At 38.9% G+C, this 13,951-nt stretch overlaps 1 protein-coding gene across 1 annotated transcript; it reads left to right on the top strand.

Moving 5' to 3' along the window:
• Positions 1-2,282: 2,282 nt before the first annotated feature.
• Positions 2,283-13,189, top strand: ccne1 (cyclin E1). The gene is made up of 12 exons (XM_042486483.1): positions 2,283-2,547; positions 3,105-3,155; positions 3,374-3,461; positions 3,802-3,864; positions 4,389-4,555; positions 4,981-5,116; positions 6,842-6,988; positions 7,724-7,819; positions 9,029-9,163; positions 9,995-10,106; positions 10,232-10,389; positions 12,054-13,189. The coding sequence occupies exons 2-12, from the start codon at positions 3,142-3,144 to the stop codon at positions 12,237-12,239; spliced, it is 1,302 nt and encodes a 433-aa protein (XP_042342417.1). The 5' UTR covers positions 2,283-2,547; positions 3,105-3,141; the 3' UTR covers positions 12,240-13,189.
• Positions 13,190-13,951: the final 762 nt, after the last annotated feature.

Genomic DNA, 13,951 nt, shown 5'->3' with positions numbered 1-13,951 from the left:
ATAAAAAATCCTACAGTACATAAGAGTGGAGTTATTACATTTTTATTACAAATTAAAATTCCATAAAATTATGATTTAAAAAAAAAAAAAAAATCAAACCAAGTGTTGTAGTAGTATGATCAAAGCAGCATCCAGTTGATGGCTGCAATGATTTTGGTGACACTACAGTGCATAAAAGAGGAGTTATTAAATTTTTATTTCTAATAAAAATTCCATAAAATTATGAGTTTTTTAAAAAAAAAAAATATCAAACCAAGTGTTGTAGTATGATCAGCAGCATCCAGTTGATGGCTGCAATGATTTTGGTGACACTACAGTGCATAAAAGAGAAGTTATTAAATTTTATTATTAATAAAAATTCTTAAAATTATGATTTTTTTTTTTTAAAAAAATATCAAACCAAGTGTTGTAGTATGATCAGCAGCATCCAGTTGATGGCTGCAGTAAATTTTGGTGACACTACGGTGCATAAAAGAGAAGTTATTAAATTTTATTATTAATAAAAATTCTTAAAATTATGATTTTTTTTAAAAAAATATCAAACCAAGAGTTGTAGTATGATCAGCAGCATCCAGTTGATGGCTGCAGTAAATTTGGTGACACTACGGTGCATAAAAGAGAAGTTATTAAATGTTATTATTAATAAAAATTCTTAAAATTATGATGATTTTTTTAAAAAAAATATCAAACCAAGAGTTGTAGTATGATCAGCAGCATCCAGTTGATGGCTGCAGTAATTTTGGTGACACTACAGTGCATAAAAGTGGAGTTATTAAATTTTATTATTAATAAAAATTCCATAAAGTTATGATTTTTAAAAAAAATATCAAACCAAGAGTTGTAGTATGATCAGCAGCATCCAGTTGATGGCTGCAGTAAATTTGGTGACACTACGGTGCATAAAAGTGGAGTTATTAAATTTTATTTATTAATAAAAATTCCATAAAATTATGATTTTTAAAAAAAATATCAAACCAAGAGTTGTAGTATGATCAGCAGCATCCAGTTGATGGCTGCAGTAAATTTTGGTGACACTACAGTACATAAAAGTGGAGTTATTAAATGTTATTATTAATAAAAATTCCATAAAATTATGAAAAAATGTTTTTAGTATCAAACCAAGTGTTGTAGTATGATCAGCAGCATCCAGTTGATGGCTGCAATGATTTTGGTGACACTACAGTGCATAAAAGAGAAGTTATTACATTTTTATTTCTAATAAAAAATCCATAAAATTATGAAAAGTAAAAAAAAAAATCAAACCAAGTGTTGTAGTATGATCAGCAGGAACCAGATGATGGTTGTGGACAGAGTTTAATTCTTCTGCAGTGCATAAAGGTGAAGTTATTGCATTTTATTATAAAGTTTCTTAAAATTATATATATATATATATATATATATATATATAATTATATATATATATATGATATATATTATATATTTATATTATTTAATTATAATATATATATATATTATATATTATATATATATATATATATATTTAATTTATATATATATATATAAATATATATATAATATATAAAACAAGTGTTGTAGTATGATCAACAGGAGCCAGTTGAAGGCTGCAGTGATTTTGGTGACACTACAGTGTATAAGACTGAAGTTATTGAATATCTGTGTAGTGTTTCTCTTCGCTGCTGTAGCGGTTTTTGCAATTTGCAGACGGTCCCTATCCACTCGTCTCACAGCCGGCTGCTCATGACACCAATGTTATTTCTGCAGCTTGAAAGACAGCTACTTTTGATAAAACTGGGCTTGTAGCACATTGTCTACCTTACAACGATGGGAAAGAGGCCTCGTTTATGTTTTGACAACGTATCACTAATGAGTTATTGATGCCGGAAGTCCGAATCTGTGAATATCTTTCCAACTTTACCGAACTGCCCCGGTAGTCGTCAGAAGCATCCGCGTGCTAACATGTTGATTTTTTTGTTAAATAACAGACGCGCCTACGGTGACAGCGATTGACAACCACATGTAGAGTTCCCAGAACGAAACGGCACAATTACCAGACAATACTTTGGTCGTGTTCAGTTGTATTTTCTGTTTAATCCAAAGGACTTCGGCTTTGTTTACATCTGACAGACTAGCCACGCGGTGCCCGGGCACTTCCTCATCGGAAGCGCCGCCCCTGCAGCTGTCACCTCCGCGGGCACGCCTCCTGTTCCACCGGCTAACATCTAAATACATTTTTCTTTTTCTTTACTGCAGTATAGGTCGACTTGATCAAAAAAACACGTGTTCTGTAAACAATGCAAATGTAAAACTGTGGTGGATTTAGCAGATATTCGACTATAGACAGGCGGTGAAGCTGAGGGTTTAGCGCCAAGACAAATCCACTCCTCTCTGACGTTGATGCTTCAAGTCATCTGTTCCCTACAAGGCGCCAGCTCAGTGGAACTAGCCCGGCCTGGATACACACACACGGAGCAGTCTGAGTCTGAAAAACAGGCGGTGAAATTACACATTATTCGTATTTATTTTTTGGAGGTAGATACGAGTGAACTTCAAGGGCTGAATCTTGAGGTGAGTGGATGAAGCGAAACGTTAGCATTTCATCGAGTTATTAGTTAAGCTAGTTTCAGCTGCAGCTGTTGTAACTGTTATGTTAGCTAAGCTAACTAAACTTCAGTAACTTTAATAATGAATTAGAGGTTTGAATGAATGCTTATACTTTCCTGTCGCCTGTTTAGTTATGTGTTTGGTGTTGTTAATGTTACTGATAAATGATGAATTGAGAAAATAGGCGTCTCAGCTGTGCCTGTAGTTCGGCCATTATGTGGCAAGCCAGCTACCTATAGTTAGTACGGGGAAAATATCCAACTTCCCCTCAAAAATGCTCAAAATAACAACCTCAAGCAGGTAGTGTAGTGTCTGATGTTGGTTACGGACCAGTTTTATGAACATACGTGCATTTTGTAGTACTTTTTGGCGACTTTTAACATCACGTACCGTTTCCATTTCCCCGCGCCAGGCTGAGTTGGGCTTTGTCAGAAGGAGGGAGTTGAGAGTGGGGGTTGGGAGTGTGTGAGTGTGTTCTGTTTAAACCCCAAAAAACAACTTAATATGTTTCGCATTCACAGGTTTACTCCGAAAGTGACGCATACCCCTCTGAGTATAATGCGAGGAAAACGGTGAGTTTCATGCTTATTTAATTTATGGCTGTTTTTAAGCGCGTCAATCAAAGTGTGTGACGACAGAAAGAAAGTTGATTGAGCTTTAGCTATCCGGCTAGTTAGCTCGTTGCTACAGGACCTTATTTGGCCACATTAGCATGTTAAGCTAATGTTAAATGTTTTATGCTAACTCTTGAGACTTTATGCTTGTATGTTTCTCTTCTGTGTTGTTATAGGGAAGAAACAGAACCCAAGTCTGTTGCTCCCGAGGCGCCCCAAGAAACTACAGTACGACCGAGAAAGAGGAAGGCAGATGTTGCCATTGTAAGTAGTGTGAAAGGATTGCAGAGCTGTAACTGGCCCAAACCCCATTTTTAGCCGTGGTTAGGTTGCTAGGCCTAACTCAATAAACAGTATATAAAACTGGTGTCACATTAATTCATTATTGCTAGCAAGAAACCGTGTCTTATGCTTCATTGAAGTATTACTGATCGATACAGCTAATATTGTAGTGCACAATTGCATTTAATAATGCATTTTATAGGTGCTTACCAAGCAAAACAAAACCAGAAAATGATTCAGTTGCTGCCTTTCATAACCTCTCATGTGCTGTTGTGTTTGTGAACTGAATTTAATATTAATATCCTTTTCTTTCTTTCATCAGTATTTACAAGATCTGGATGAGGAGGTAGCAGAGATGACAAAGAAGAAGCAGCGGGAATGTGAGGTAGGCCATGTCATCTCTTCAGAAGCAAATTTATGCACACATGTCCAGTTCAAACTTGTAGCAGGTGCTGAACCAAAAATTAGTAAATAGTAAACGGGGGAAAAAAACAGCTTGCACAGGGCAGGGCTCCAGTTATGATTTTTTTTAATGCACCAAAGCAATGTTTTCGTGCAAGAGCTGATGAAGAGCTGTCTTAAAAATATGTGATAACTGGAGCCCTGCAGTGTGTGAGCCCTTTTTTTTCTTTTTTAAGGGTCATTTTTTCAAACATTCTAAACATGTTCCTCACCCTGGTCTTTGTAAAAATTGGTATACTGGCCGATCGCGTTAATTCCAACTTAAATAGCTTTTCTCATTCCGTTTTTTTGGATAAGGAGGGGTGTCTTTAGTCCCATTTCAAGCTTTAATGTCTGCACTTTGCTTATTGAGTTGACCCTACCACAACATGTGTTGATATTGCTTGTAACCATACCCTCGCATTTTCCTTGTGTCATCTCTCTGCTCTCTTATCTTTTCCTGAAAAGCCGGGCTGGAGTCCTGATGCTTGTTACACGAGTCCACAGAGATGGATCCCCACACCCGATCAGGAGGAAGACCCACCAGTTGCCTTGATAAACGCAGGTTTCCCCCACTACAACTTCAACAACGTTTTCGTAACCCCTGTGCGATGTGCTCCGCTTCCTGCACTGTGGTGAGTACTGTTGTTGCTTAGTTGATTATCTCGGAAACTCCATTTCATGCTGCCATCAACTTTATCTCCATATCTAAGCTAAATTTGTCACCCATCTGTATGTGTTAAGGCCTGGGCATGTGGTTGAGGCTTAACCTGTGTGTCTTCTCTCACAGCATTCCCTTTTTTGTGGTAATGGCTAATAGTTTTTCTCCTTAACCTTTAATCGCTACCCGTGTACCTAGGTCTAAAACACAGCCCTGTAGGAACTACATTAAGAACCTGTTCACTCTCTTGATCTTGTGATTAATGTATCTGTCCAAGGAATCATACCTCAAAAACAAGTGTACAGCTTTACACATGTTGGACAACAAGGAAGACAGTCAAGAGTTGAATCCTCAATCATTTTTTTTACCATTGTGTCCATCTCTCTTTTTGTTAATCAGCTGGGCCAGTAAGGATGTGGTATGGAACAACATGTTGGAGAAGGATAAGACCTACACCAGGGACGTCAAGGTGATGGATAAACATCCTCATCTGCAGCCCAAGATGAGGGCAATTCTCCTGGACTGGCTCATGGAGGTCTGTGTTAGTTTAGAGCTAGACATACACTTTACCATTTGATCCTGTTTTAGAAATGTATTTGTTAAAATCCAACTCATCCTTTATGAGTAAATTGTCTTCCAATGTGAAGCCAAAGCTCACACAAAATAGTAATTTAATAAAATGGAAAGTGAAAACATCCATTTGGCCCATGTGGACTGTTCTGAATTATCAATGATTTGTCTGAAATCTCTGAGGCAGGTAGACGTTTGTTTGTTAGCAGAGGTCTGTAACATTACTCCAGTGCATGTTTCTTTCGTTCATCGTGGTCGTGCTAGGAGGAGGAGGAAACATCAAAGACGTATGTATGCTATTGCAACAGCTGGTCTACATATTTTGCGTCCACATCACATTTCGTGTCACCATGACCCTTTCAGACACCGTTTGCCACTCTGCGCAAGTACAGTTAGAAAAAATGCACTGATGTTAAGGGGATAAGGGGTTCGCCTTTCCATTGTCGCTCGCATAACACGCCTCAGCACCTTCGATTGTAAATAATGACGGCTAGTGTGGTGGCTTCAATAGAAATAAAGCTGCTAATGTTTTAAACATCCATCGCCATGCTTCTTGGAATGTTATCACCAGAGAAGAAGTCACAGAACATCATTCAGTGGAAACACGGTCATTTTGTAATTTTGTTTTATCGAAATTTTAAAATATTGCTTAAGTTTTGCACAAATCTGTAATGGAAACCTGCCTACTGTCCAGTGTAGGCTCAGTTTAAGAGACCACTTTAACACCCCTTTGCTAGGCCTACAAAGCATTCAATGACTATGTATCGATAATTTCAGCTCTATTTGTGTGGGAAAAGTGAAGGCTGCACTATGGGCTTGCACATCGTGATGAAATTGTTGCTAATGCAATCTGTTAACAGCAACTGTAGACACAGTTAAATGCAGTTTCATGGCTTTAAAACTAACTCTCGTACTGATGCTACAGGGAACTACAGTGAAGGACACTGGCAACATGGCTCTCTTAAACTCCTAATCATTAACTGGTTGTTGAGAAAAGGCAAATGTGTTTTGTGGGTGATTACCAGTCAGCATTTTGTGGCCCAAATGGTTAAGCAATACTCAACAGTATCTTGTGTGACGGTGGAAAAAAACACTGAGTTTAACCCATAACTGAAATTAAGGTAAATAATAAGCTGCAAAGACTTAAGGGGTCTCCTGTCTCTGAAAGAGATCAACTGTTCTGATTGGTCTAATCACATTCAATAAAGACCCTATCTGCTTTAGCCTTTTGATTTTGGTCCCTCTTCAACTCAAAGCATAAATGGCTTTGAATAATGGTGATAAGGGCGGCATTGAAGTAATGTGGGACCTCATTAGACAGATCTGAGGTCTGTTTCAAAAGAGAATAATCTCTGTGATGCACTCTGTGTGTACCGGTGCAGCAGAGAGAGGGGGACAAGTTACTGATGCAACAAACTGTTAAACGTTACATGTGTGTTCCAACATCTATAGCACTTCAGTTTGGGTTTTTTTAAATCCAGCTCTGCTTGAAAGTGGTACTGCACATATATGTGCTTATTTGTCACTTGCAAAAAAGCTCTGTGGAAGTCATGTAATGGAAAAATCCTTCATTTGCACTTTTTTAAAATAAATATTAAAGAGGAATGACAAGAATCAGAAAAGTTACAAATGTGTCTCTGTTCCAATTAATAAGAAGTGCTTTGCTTTCTGCCTGTGTGTATTTTTTTAGGTGAGTGAGGTGTACAAACTGCACAGGGAGTCCTACCACCTCGCTCAGGACTACTTTGATCGCTTCATGGCCACCCAGAGGAACGTCTTCAAATCAACGCTGCAGCTCATCGGCATCACCTGTCTCTTCATTGCTGCCAAAGTAGAGGTAAGAAGGCTTGAACTGTACAGAATGTAAAGTGGGCTGAATAAAATCCCCAGTTGTTAAAAAGCCTTCTGGGCCTGTTTTAGGTTCATCATCTTAAGCCCCTTTTCCTGTGCACAGAAAAGCTAACATCTGGCTTTATAATATAATGGGGAAAGCAACACTCAGCATTCACATCTGGGTGAAATGACTCTGCATTAGTTTTTATCGTGCCTCCGGCATTGATGGAAACAACACCAAGGTAAACAATTTCAACCCCGTAACAGGTGAGGTGCAATGATGCGCTGCCACTACATACCGTCTGTCTCTGCCTAAGCAGTGCTCAAACATCAGTCCAAATATGTCTGCACTGAGTTTGAAAGAGAGACTAAATAATTAAGAGATACAGAAAAAGAAGTAATCACAGGAAAGTTTTCACAGCCCTCTATCAATGCAGCTTTCTACTGTTAACTTTTTTCCAGCCCGACTGTAAGATCTAACGTGACAAACCAACAAAACCCTCATATACAGAAAAGCATGCTCATCTGCTGCAGAACCGTGTACAAGCATTCTATAGCCAATGTTTAGCGGGTTTACCTTGTTTTTTTAAAAAAAAAAGAAAAAAGCTGCATACATGTACTAATTTTGGTGGAAAAGCAGTATCGGTTGCATTTCCCCCTTTGTCTCCCTTTTTGTAATATGTCAGTTGGTATTATTGATTGTATAAATGCTCATCTCATGTGTTTTTGTGTCCCCCAGGAGATGTACCCTCCCAAGGTCCACCAATTTGCCTATGTTACAGATGAAGCCTGCACTGAAGATGAGATTCTCAGTATGGAAATCATTATAATGAAGGTAAAGGATACTCACATATACCTCACTGATACATGACACTCTAGTATGAACTGGTCAGCATGTATACAAATATACATTTTTGGCCCTTGAAGGTATGGTTCACGCAAAAATGAAAATTCAGTCATAACCTACTCACCCATATGTATGTATGTATGTATGTATGTATGTATGTATGTATGTATGTATGTATATGTAAAATGGAAAGTTAGGTGAAGTTTTATTGTCACAAAACACTGCCAGAATTTCATGGGGAAATGGCATTGTAGTCATCTCCCAAACAATTGAAGCAAATGGCAACCAGGATTAAAATATTTAAAAAAAAAAAATACAGAACAAAACCACAAAATGTCTCTATGCTGCTTGTCTGAAGTAATCCAAGTGTCCTGAAGCCCCAACGTGCCACGTTGTTTAGAAAAACATCACTGGTGTCATTTTTTTTAGCCTTGTTGTAGCCTGTAGCTCCCAATGTGGGAGCTGCACTTGTGCAAGACCAACGAGAGCTTGCGATGTCTGCACGCCAGTGTTTACATGCTGTTGTCAACTTTTATGCTTGTGTTATGGTGTATTGCTCTGCAGTTATACCTCCAAAAACATTAGTTTGCGCTGGGGTTTTTATGCCACTGTGTTGAGTTTCTGTGACATACACTGAAGTTTGATTGATTCGACTAACAGACATAAAACTTCAAGGCTCCATAGTAATTTGCAAGGTTCACAGACAAAACACTCGTCCTTTGCTGGACACATTTTCCCCACATGCACACCATGCTAACATTACTAGCACAAGCTTATGACATTTTAAATAGCATAAATTAGCCTAGTGGCTTCCGTACTTTCCTTTTCTCATATGAAGCAAGAATAAATCACACACTGGCCTTAAAATACTCCTTTGTGGGGGCTTCATTGTCTTCACAATTTGTTTTTTTTATCTGTGAAATAAAAGTAGGTACGGTGCTGATTTAACACAGAAGTATAAAGCCAGCTTTAGTCACTTAAAACACTAATGATAGACAGCGTGTGTTTTCCACTTTTTCTTGTGTAATTTAAAAATGTATGTCTGTCCAATAGGTAGCTGTTTGGTTATCACACCACTGGAATCGTAGGAAATTCTAAATTAGTTTAGATTTAAGTTGCACGTGGTCATGGTACCGTTGGTGATTGTTTTACTTCAACACTGCAGCTTGTCTGATCTTTCTCTCTTTTCTAACACAGGAGCTGAAGTGGAGTCTCAGCCCACAGACTCCCATCTCCTGGCTCAATGTTTACATGCAGGTGGCTTACCTGAAAGAGACGGACGAGCTGCTCATCCCCAGATACCCACAGACCACCTTCATACAGATAGCAGAGGTATGTTGTGTGTTTTTGCGGTTTTGCCTCACCAATGAATTGATGTATGTGTGAGGTACTTCAGTCGTACAGAACAGTGGCAAAACTAGGAGGCTTTAAGTAGTTTTGCACTGATCTGATCAAGTTGTTGTCAGGAGTGACATGAGTGTGTGTTTGTCTTGCATTTACTGTATACACTACAAGTTTGTCTCCAGGCACCCATGTCTTCACTTTTCAACAGGGAAAGCAAAGACATGGGTACCTGCTTTCTTTGAGAAATCTTTTATTTATTCATTTATTTTTCTCACCTTAGATGGGTCTCTTTTTTCCATGTCCAGCACGATATGACTCAATTTGAATAATGATAGGCAAGGCCATTTCTAACCCTGTTTGGCAGTAGGGCTGGGCAATATCGGCTGAAAATGATATTTTGATATTTTCAGGGCAATATTTCTATACAGGTTATATATATCTCGACATTTTTAAATCTCCTCAAAAGCACTTCATTAATGCTAGAACTGGGAGACAGAATCAAACATTACCTTTTTTTCTGTCTTTTTTTTTAACCAAAGTCCCTCTTTGTACCAATACTATAGGAATGACTGTTGTTAAAGTTAACACAAGTATATAGTTGATCAATAATCATTAGTAAAGTAGATATGACTAAAACAATAGTCTTTATTCAGAAATGTTAATCTTTTTAAAGAAATATGGAACACACAGTGGTAAGGAAAATACCACAGAGGATTCTGTCATGACTTATTAAAAGTATCTGAACAATGCCTGATGAGATGCTTTTCTGTTCTGTATTTTCAAAGTCTTTTCTGTTTTTTTGTTTTGACTTTTTTCTAGTTGTTGGACCTTTGTATGCTCGATGTGCATTGCCTTGAGTTTTCCAATGGCGTCCTTGCTGCCTCAGCCCTGTTTCACTTCTCCTCTCTGGAGCTTGTGGAAAACGTCTCAGGTAAAAAAAAGAATGAAAGAAAAAAAAGCTCCTCAGTTGGAAATTAACTCCCTTTGCACAACAGTTTTGTTTCCATGCTGTCGTTGCCCTGAATTATAACTTTGTTCATCCCTCTTGTGGTGCAGCTCTGAAGAGGGTGGAGGTGGAGGAGTGTGTGAGGTGGATGGTGCCCTTCGCCATGGCACTGCGGGAAGTTGGTGGGTCGTCTTTGAAAATATTCCCAGGAATCCCTGCAGATGACATGCACAACATCCAGACACACGCCTCCTACATGACATGGCTGGTAAGTAAAAGGGTTGACTGACGTTTCTCAGTTCTGGTCATATCTGCTGCCTTTGACAACCATTGCAACTGTAACAAATCACTGCAAGTTTTCATTTTTCCTTCAAACTTAGGAATGAGCTTAAATGCTTGAGAGCATATAATATCCAAACACATCTGACTTTCTTCCAATCAGGTCAATACAACATTTGTAAAAAAAAAAAAAAAAAAAAAAAAAAAAACATAAACTAAGCTACTATTTATACATAGACTAGTGAAAAAGCCTCAAACACAGATATTCTCTTTCTGTGTTAAAAAATCCACATTATGTTAATATGTTCATCTTAACTAAAGTAAGTTTAACTGAAGGCAGAAACTGTCTGACTCACGTGCGTCTGCACTGTATACTGACTGAGAACTGGATACAGTGTTGGAGGCAGGACCCCGTTCACTCCTATAAAGGTTGCTTAGTGACACATGATGCTAAAAGTTTGGCTTCAGGGTGTAAAATTACCCAGATCTTCTGCATCCATGTAAGCAAGCGCACTAGTGTTAGAGTTGTCATGCAACAAGCAGACACCCGAGAACTAGCGGCCATGAAAACCCCCTGCTGCGTAGCCTCGCATCACTGTGTCCCTGCCAAAACATTGCACAGGAACACACCAAACCAACGGAAAACATGAGGACGGTCGTCTGTTATAGTCTTTTAAAAACGAAAAAACCGGAAGACCACCAGTTTGCCAACTGATACTAATCAGCCAGTTAGCACATCAATAACACAAGCCAATACTGAAAGAACAAAGCATATTTACTGTGCAACAGTGAACATCAACACAACCCATCAGGAAACGTTTCTGTCAAGAAACAAGTTACCTCATAACAAGTTTGTTTTGACCCCACTCCCTCTTAACTTTAGCACTTTGTTTACATTTTACACTTAAGTTTCTTCTTTTGAGCGCTGAGCTGAACGGCCAATCTGAGTGATTTCGTTCGCTGTCGGGCTCCATGGCCTCAGCCGGCAAATCAACTAGCTGGGGTCGACGGTTCTGGACACACCCAGGCAATGAGGGCCGCTGGCCCAACATGAGCCGACAGCGGACCGTCAGCTTGGTGTGTCACGGCCTTTAACTTCCCTCCATCTTACTATCGCTAAGATCTCCCTGCTCATTCTCCAGCTACATGTGTCAGTGTGTGGATTTTTGCTGGCTCTGGGACAGTTGGGTGAACTATACGTAGATCTCACCTCTGCATTTTGGTATGCCCGCCACCAGGGACACAGCAATGGTTCTTTCATGAAACGTTAAAATTTTGTCACATTCTGGCTTTTCCCTCACACAACGACGCAATTGCAACAATGCGAGTCTATGGGAAAAGCCTTTTCGTGCCTCCTGGCATTACATGACCCACCAAGAAGTTGACATCACACGTTTTGGCCATGTCTTCAGATTGGCTTCACAGGCCAGCTCTGTTCCTTCGGGCGCTTGTTCTGTACACAGGAGCTTTCAAATTTCCACACTATGCTAGGAGAGTTTGCAGCTTCGCCCTGACTGGCTTCCACTCGTGACGGTAGAAAATCATGCACTGATGAGCATTCCTTACACGTTAACTATGCTGCCATGAGGAAGCACCAAGGCTGTTTCTTTGTGCTTTTCTTCAGATCTGGGTTTGTGTTTCTCCTGTGTACAGGATAAGGCCTACTCCTACCAGGATGTGGAGCTGGAGCGTCACAGCACCTGTCCCGTACCTCCGGGCGTCCTCACTCCACCTCAGAGCAGTGAGAAAACTGAAGAGTTGGTCCGCTTGGATACGGCAGTGCTGAAAATCAGGCCCAGGATTCAGACTCCATCCCCACAACGGCAACTTCCAAAGTAGTGACGCAAACGCTGAAGCTGACAAGACAACAGCGAATCTTAATTCCATTTTTTTAAGCTGTAAGAGGGGAAAAAAGCATCTTTGATGTGTTGACTCTGAACAGCAATGCCACTGCAGTACCAGTACACACGCGTGGATTAATGGATGGATTTTGAGTGGGAAAGGTCGATGGAAATAGTTTTCACCTTTAAAGTTATACTGGTTATGTGGATCCAGGTGCTTTTTTTTTTTTATGTCTCTGTTGTGTGTTCACACAGTGACTTTGATGAAATCGGGGAAATGCTGACACATGGCCTCTATTCACACAGGAACCTATTTAACCCTCCAGTTTGATGAAAACACAAAAAGAAACGGTGTTTGGATGTGACGGCTGGAGGATTTCTTTTTGTTTTGTTTTTTGGAATAGCATTGCACCCGAATGCTTGCATTAATTACCAACCACACCTACATTTTTGTGGTTGCCATTTTTATTTTCTATGCAGAGGCCAAATTGAATGGACATTTTATAGAGTCTCTACTTGATTTAACGTGTGTCTGAGTGTGTGTGATTGTGTTTGGGGGGGAATGCTGTTTTTAATCTATAAGTGGCCTCATTTGCCCAAAAACTATTCCTAGGGTCATTTTTGGCTCTCTGCTGCTATAAAAGTGGGCTTTGCATGATGGAATGGGAGGAGTGTGTGTCTGTGTGTGAGAGAGTGTGAGTGAAAAAGTGTGTTGCTCTTGTTTTTTGGTTCTACTTTCGCCATTTTATTGGATAGAACATGGCCATGTTTTGCTTAGGGACCAGTAGCTTGGCTACCTAAATGGACTCGTGAACCAGCCGGGCTTCAGAAGCTAAAATATTGATTGTATTTAACTTGTATTTTTTATCCCAACCTGCGGTTCGTTTACTCCACCACCAAAATGTAAGATTTCTATTTTGACTTTTGGAAATAAAATGCTGCTACATATTTCCTCTTTTAATGAACAATCTTTTGTTGTGTTGTGGATGTTCAGTGACAAGCCTTTTAGAAATTTTAGTACACAAAACATTCTTACAAATGTTTTTTTTCTTTTTTAATCTTAATATATTTATCAGGGTGTTCAATTATAATAGGTATTACATGTAAATAAAATAGTCTTGGCTGCAAATATGGTATGTCATAAAATTATAAAGGCAACCAAAAACCAAATGAAACAAACAACAAAAAACAGCTATTTGAAAAAAAGAAAGAAAGAAGCATTAAGAAAACAGATGTTACAGTGGTTACAAAGTACAGAAAAACTGCCATCTTTCCTTTTGTAATATATGCTAGTTTTTCCAAAGCAACACATGTTGATAAATCCCTAATATATTGCTTTATACGTATTTTTTTTTTCACATCTTTCCATCCTACAGCTATTCTCGTCTCTTAGCCTGTAAGAGACGAGTCTGTTGGCACACAGTCACTCTTCCTGGTGAATGAAGTCACAGATGCACTTTGGCTTTCTTCCACCAGATGTCAGTATGATGCTGTCAGTTTGAATGTCTTCTGTGCTCACTTAGCAAGAGAAACACAAATACACAAACACTAGACCCATAATACATTAATAAGATGAGATATCAGAAAAACAAAAAGGATCAAGTCTCAATTAGGGTGTCGACAGTTTTCTTAATATGTCTGAAATTTGATTTAGAATTATTAGTCATTAGTCTTAAATTTGTGTTTTGAATTTTGTAATTGCCACATTTT

The sequence above is a fragment of the Plectropomus leopardus genome, chromosome 1, assembly GCF_008729295.1.
Source record: "Plectropomus leopardus isolate mb chromosome 1, YSFRI_Pleo_2.0, whole genome shotgun sequence".
NCBI classification, from domain to species: domain Eukaryota; kingdom Metazoa; phylum Chordata; class Actinopteri; order Perciformes; family Serranidae; genus Plectropomus; species Plectropomus leopardus.
The sequence above is the reverse complement of the archived record's forward strand: the minus strand, read 5'-3'. Positions and strand labels throughout refer to the sequence as shown.

Bases quoted from the DNA above. Each gene is read 5' to 3' on its own strand.
- ccne1 (XM_042486483.1), top strand. The intron at 3,462-3,801 runs GTAAGTAGTGTG...TTCTTTCATCAG, and splicing joins GGAAGGCAGATGTTGCCATT to TATTTACAAGATCTGGATGA. The intron at 9,164-9,994 runs GTATGTTGTGTG...ACTTTTTTCTAG, and splicing joins CCTTCATACAGATAGCAGAG to TTGTTGGACCTTTGTATGCT.